The 6712-nt window shown below is 35.1% G+C and overlaps 1 protein-coding gene across 1 annotated transcript; it reads right to left on the reverse strand.

Moving 5' to 3' along the window:
• LOC308666556 (C4b-binding protein alpha chain-like) lies at positions 1-5431 on the reverse strand. Its single transcript, XM_081325448.1, has 2 exons — positions 5003-5431; positions 1-2955 (listed from the first exon to the last, which is right to left on the reverse strand). The coding sequence occupies exons 1-2, from the start codon at positions 5241-5243 to the stop codon at positions 2744-2746; spliced, it is 453 nt and encodes a 150-aa protein (XP_081181574.1). The 5' UTR covers positions 5244-5431; the 3' UTR covers positions 1-2743.
• Positions 5432-6712: the final 1281 nt, after the last annotated feature.

Below are 6712 nucleotides of genomic sequence, written 5' to 3' on the forward strand. Positions count from 1 at the left end.
TTAAATTAAATTAAATTAAATTAAATTAAAGATATAAGAAATATAACAAGAATGCAGCTTGGTTAAAGGAGGTGGATAAGAATAAAAAAGAAGATAAAATGAAAGAACTTGTAATAAGCAGAAATGATGGAAAAAAGGGCAAGGAAGATCAAGAATTGGTCAGCAGCAGGTGAAGATGAATTTCATAGATTTTGCTCGAAACAGCTGATCAGTTTACAGGTACTGATTGCCAAGCAGTTTACAGTAATAACATACTGCAGGGAGGTGAAATGGAAGAGTAGCTAATATCTGGCAAACCTATCTGATAATGAAAGATCTAGCAAAAGAGGCAGCATCAGGCAACTACAAACTAATTCCCTAATAACCAACAACTGTCAAATTGCTGACTGGTGTGGTAGCTAATGCTGTCTAACAGCATCCAATTGAAAACAAGCTCTTTCCATCTGAACAGAAAAAAACTGCTCAAACAGGAACAAAAGATCAACTCCTAATTGACAAGATAATTCTGGAAAACTCCAAGGGAAGAAAGAACAATATGAATATAGCATAGATTGATTACAAGAAGGCATTAATCTCCCTGCCACATGATTGGATAATCAAATACCTAGAAATAACAGGAGTCAGTAGAAACATCAGAAGCTTTGTGCAAAGATCAAGGGCACAATAGAAGACATGGATGCTAAGCAACGGTAATAGATTGACATCAAGAGAGGGATCTCTTTTAAGAAGACTCACTTTTTCCACTACTGTTTCTCACTGCACTGATTCCTCTGTCAACAATACTGAGAACTTAGACCATGGCTATCAAACACCAAGACTTCTGCTAGATTAGCCCACCTCCTTTACATTGACAATCTAAAGCTGTATGGAAAAACACTATTAGAATCGCTGCTCAATACTGTCCATATATGTAGCCAAGATATTACAATGGAGTTTGGACTGGACAAATGTCCCATGCTTATTATCAAATGGGGAAAAATGGTAAAATCTGAAGGAATCAAGATGCCCCATAAAAATAACTTCAAAAATCTGGATGAAAATGATCACTACAATACCTGGACATCCTTCAAATTGACAGCACCAAGCACACTGAAGTCAAGAAAAAGATTAGAATTGAATACATCAAGAGAGTGAAGTATCGCTATAAGTAACAAAACAATCCCACTAATGTACAGCACAGCTGCAGTACAGTTAGGAGGAAATACCATCAAGGCAATTAACATCTAGGCAATTCCAGTCATCAGATACTCAGTTGGAATAGTGGATTGGATTCAAGCAAAACTAAAAGCCCTGGATAAGAAGACTAGAAAAATAATGACAATGAATCATGCCCTTCAATCCTCAGAACAATGTTAATAAAATCACCAAGGAAAATGGGTGGGTGCAGAATGTTGCAAGTATATGAGAAAGTTGAAGAAGAAAATAAGGCATTGGAAGAATATCTGAAGGACAGTAAAGAAAATTCTTTGAAGCTACTATACTAAGAAGGCCTACTTGAACACTGGAGAGACCAAACTGCCCTGCAAGAAAGATCAAATGAACAATAGAAAAAAGGCATGGGAAGACAAAGCCTTACATGGCCAGTAATTTTTTTAAAAAATAGGGAAAACAGATAATAACAAGACCTGGCAATAGCTATGATTAGGAAAGTTGAAGAAATAGACAGAAAGGCCAATTCTGGCCGCACAAGACCAAGCCCTAAGAACAAAAGCATATAAAGCCATAATTGAAAATATAGCAACTGATAGCAAGTACTACCTCTGCAAAGAAGCTGAAAAAATAGTAGGTCACCTGGTTAGCTGCTGCAAGAAAATTACTCAGACTGACAATAGTATGACAAAGTAGCAACAACAGTGCTACTTTTGAAGATCTGCAAGAAATACCATTTGCCCACAAGCAAGAACTAGTGGGACCATAAAATAGATAAAATAATAGAATATAAAGAAACTAAAGTGCTCTGGGACTTTAAAATTCAAACAGGCAGGCACCTGCTTCATAATACGCCAAACTTAACAACTGTCAATAAGAAAGAAAGAAAAGTCTAGATAGTGGACATGGTAGAATCTGGAGGTAACAGAAGAGAAAGAATTGGAGAAGATAACAACATATAAAGATCTGAAAAATAGAAACAAAACAACTGTGGCAAAAGAAAGCAAAGGTAGTACCAATCATAGTAGGCTCCTTTGATGCAGTCCCAAAACAACTGGCACACTAATTAAACACCATAAGCGTAGACAAATTCACCATCAGTTAATTGCAAAAGATAGCTTTACTGGGAATAGCTTGCATACTTTGGGATAACTCTAACAGTATAACACCAATATCTGCTTATCCAAGGTCCTTGGGAAGTACTTGATAGGTGAATAAAAATGCCAAATCCAGTCTGAACATCTGGCTGTGTGACAAACAGATAAATAATACCATCAACAAGTTTTCAGCACAGCAGTGCTAATATGTTATTTACACACTATAGGAGCTGGTAGAAAATATAGAGTTTAAAAAGAGCTGACCAAAACTTCCAATCTCTATTTTACCTTGCCACAACAAAGCAAAATCTGATTTCTGTTCACAAAAAAAAAACAAAGGGAATAGAGAGGTAAACTGGGAACACATCCTTTGGTGCCATTTACTGTCTTCTATCTACAATCTTCAAATTCATGCTATATAGTAAAAACAGAACAGCAAGACAAATAATTTATAGGCAGTTAAAACAATGTTTACTTAGTATAGGTATATATTTTCATTAATACTTACTCAGATGACAATTTGGGACACTAGGAAACCATTTCTTCCCACCAATATATTTAATCTTAGATGGTCCTATCAATATATAGCCAGCATGGCATGCAATAACCACCTCATCTCCAGGCTCGTAATATTTTTTCTTCCCAAGGACTATTTTTCCATGATTGATGAAAAGGTGAAAAATATCTGGTGAAGTTCTAACTAAAGATACAAATATGTATTATAAGCAAAAAAAAGCATCCTCACATCCTGAATATAAACTGTTTCAATTTCTTTCCTCAAGACAGTGCTATAGGGCACTGCATGCCAAAACAACCAGACACAAAGACAGTTTCCCCCCCATGCTATCCACTCTGTTAAACAACTAATCCCCACAATGCTGTGTATGCCCTGGGATGTCAAAGCAGCTAGTAGGGCTGTATTACTTATTCTCATCTGTCTTATTACCTATTTCCTTAGATTCTTATGACTATAACTTTGTTGTTTATATCTCATGATTTATGCTGATTGCTTTTATTTAGTATTCGATTACGATTTATGTTGATTGCTTATTTATTATTCTATGATTATCACTGAGTGTTGTCATGATTTATGATGATTGTATTTTATGATTATGATCATGATTTATCACTTTTTGCTTGTATGTACACTGAACGCTTATGTACTGGAGACAAATTCCTTGTGTGTGTCCAATCACACTTAGCCAATAAAGAATTCTATTCTACTCTATTATTTTCCCTAATCCTTAATACTTGGACTTACAACTGTTACGATTGCAAGTTTTGTTTTGTTTACAATATCTGAGAAAATAGTCAAAAATGGGGAGACAGTGCAATGGATGATGGATGGATGGATGGATGGATGGATGGATGGATGGATGGATGGAGAGGGGACAGGCAGGCAGATAGGCATGAACATACTAAGGCCAAATATCCCTTTCCAAAGTTACCTTGCTAAAGTGACAAGATGACTATTGTGGCACTTAAAAAATTACTTCCTTATAATGGTTTGTCTGCATTGTTCCTGATCTTTTTCAGTACAAACTAAACATTCATTTAAATTCATCAAGCAATACATTACAACATTCAGAAACTGTCAACAAAAACCTAAGGTGCAATAATTCTGACTCTCCTGGAAACTCCAATCTTAAAACATGTCATTATTATATAATAATAAAGAAGGAAAATATAACTGGACTGAAAGTATCTTTTTAAAAAATATTGTATCAAACTTTAATAAAAGAAAGATAAAAACTAAAAAGAACTAATATTTACAACAAAGAAAACAAAGAAAAGGGACAAAAAAGAAAGGTTGGAACAAAAGAAAATATAAAGAAGTAGCTTCAGATTTATAAGTAAAGATATAAATTAATCTCTTATTCTACAGTTACAGAAAGCTTTTCATTTTTTATCACCTATTTTTTCTAATCATCAAAATGATGATTAGAGCCTTGGTGGAGCAGTGGGCTAATGCCTCCTTAAGTAACACCAGCTGCCTGCAATTAGTGCAGGTTCGCATCCCACCAGGCTCAAGGTTGACTCAGCCTTCCATCCTTCCGAGGTAGGTAAAATGAGGACCCAGATTGTTGGGGGCAATAAGCTGACTTTGTAATAATGCCGCTTGGGGGGGGAAAGCCCTAATAAGCAGGCATATACATAGAATGAAGGCTATTGCTAAGCACATTGATTTGTGCTTCTTAGATTGTAAGCCGCCCTGAGCCTTCAGAGAAGGGCGGGATATAAATGGGATTAAAATAAAAAAAAATAAAAAGATGTACAGTGGTACCTTGATACTCAGTTGCTTTGAAACTCATCAAATTTGGTACTCAACACATTCTGATGTGAAAATTTTGTCCTAATATTCATCATTTGTTTGCTATGCAATGCACAAGCTAGAACTTGTCTGTGTCAGCTGCCATGTGACTCACTACATTATTGGAAAAAATGTTTTGTAGTCATCATGTCTGGTAATCATTATCATGCCTCCTGGAACAAATTAAGGATGAGTAGTAAGATACCACTGTATTATGTTCATTTTTAATCTGCTGCAAAAAAATTATGATTTCCAGTCAAGACTCAATATATTATTTAGAAGCTCATTCTTATAAAAAGATATAAGGAAGTTAATGGGCCATTCCTATTCACTTTATGGAAATTGATAATATTTAAAACATATTGCTCCTCTATAGCTACATTTGTCTAGATTATAGCATTAGAAGCAATAGAAGAGAACACTTTATACCTAAATTTATACTTACAGAAACATAATTGTGCGGGAGGATTCCAGAGATTATAGCCTTGACACTGTATAGTCATCATTATGGTGTCATCAATAAAAGAATAGTTCTGGTTGCAACTTATGGCAACTCTTTTTCCAGTTTCATACTGAGGTTGCAAAGGCTGTATGTTGCCATTGAGAATCAATGGAGTACCACATACGTCTGGAGAAACTGTAATAAACAATAATTTTTTTATACAAAAACTGTCGAGATATATCATCCATATACATTCTGATAATACTATGACAGTATGTTATAATTCAGTTTCCCTTGATTGGTTCACATTCATGTCACACAAAGTCACACACCTGGTCCATTTCAAGCTAGAGATGTGTCTATCTTACACTCTGACATCTGTATAATTTTTTTTATTTTTTTATTTTTTTTATTGAAAAGTTTTAAAATACATTTTATCTTTAACAATCCCCCCCTCCCCCTCCCCTACCTATCCCTCCCTACCCCTCCCCCCCCTTTCCCCCCCCCCCGACTTCCCAGAGCTAAGTACAGGGTATAAAAACAAAGAACAATCATAAACATCCATATGCTACCAACAATAAATTCTTAAATCTATCACTCTCTAGCTCATATAACTACAAACAATACTAATATTTCATATAGAAAAAAAAAGAAAATAGAAAAGAAGACTTATTCAAATGCTAAATGAAACTTTTTAGTCCCATATTTCTTCTGGATATATTCAATCCATTTTTTCCACTCCATAATATAGCATTCTTGCGAATGATCTTTCAAATAAGCCGAGATCTTTGCCATTTCTGCCAGGTCAGAAACCTTTAAAGTCCATTCTTCTATAGTCGGCAGTTCCTCCTTCTTCCAATACTGACCTATTAAAAGTCTTGCTGCTGTTATTAAATTTAACATCAACTTAGTGTCCACAACAGTAGCATCTGTAATTATACCCAACAAAAAGAATTGCGGACAAAACTTTATCTTTTGCTTGAAGATCTTCTGCATATTCCACCAAATTTTTATCCAAAAAGCCTTGACCTTTTTACAAGTCCACCATATGTGAAAATATGTTGCATCTTCACCACCACACCTCCAGCATTTTGGCTGATAGTTCGGATACATACTTGCAAGCTTTTTAGGATCTAAATGCCATCTATAAAACATTTTATAAAAGTTCTCTCTTAAGTTTTGAGCTTGTGTAAATTTTACGTTCCTCACCCAGATCTTTTCCGACGTATCCATTGTAATAACTTCTTGGATGTTCTGGGCCCATTTTATCATACAATCTTTAACCAGTTCTGTTTCTGAATCAATTTCTATCAATGCAAGATATATCCGTTTGATATGTGCTGGACCCTGGTTTCTAATTTGCTTTATCAAATTTTCATCAGTCATTGCAAAACCAGTTTTCTGATCTTCTTTCCACCTGGCCCGTAACTGAGTATATTGAAACCAGGTTTGAACAATCTTCTCATCTCGCAAGAGATTATACGATTTTAAACACCATACACTTCTTTCCAAGCTTAAAATCTCCTTATACGTGGTCACGTCATGTTTGAAGCCAACATTTATGTTTTCTATTGCGTGTTTTGGAATTGCCCACAATGGCATCTTACAGTCTAACTTGTATCTATACTTCTTCCAAACTCTCAACAATGCCTGTCTTAAAATATGCACTTTAAACACATTATCTACCTTCTTATCATACAACAAATATGCATG

This window comes from Vipera berus, assembly GCF_964194415.1.
Source record: "Vipera berus genome assembly, chromosome: 3".
In the NCBI taxonomy this organism is placed as follows: Eukaryota; Metazoa; Chordata; class Lepidosauria; order Squamata; family Viperidae; genus Vipera; species Vipera berus.

Coding starts and splice junctions, on each gene's coding strand:
- LOC308666556 (XM_081325448.1), bottom strand. CDS start 5,243: ATGATATATCTCGACAGTTTTTGTATAAAAAAATTATTGTTTATTACA. Junction 2,956..5,002: donor TCCCGCACAATTATGTTTCT/GTAAGTATAAAT, acceptor AATACATATTTG/TATCTTTAGTTAGAACTTCA.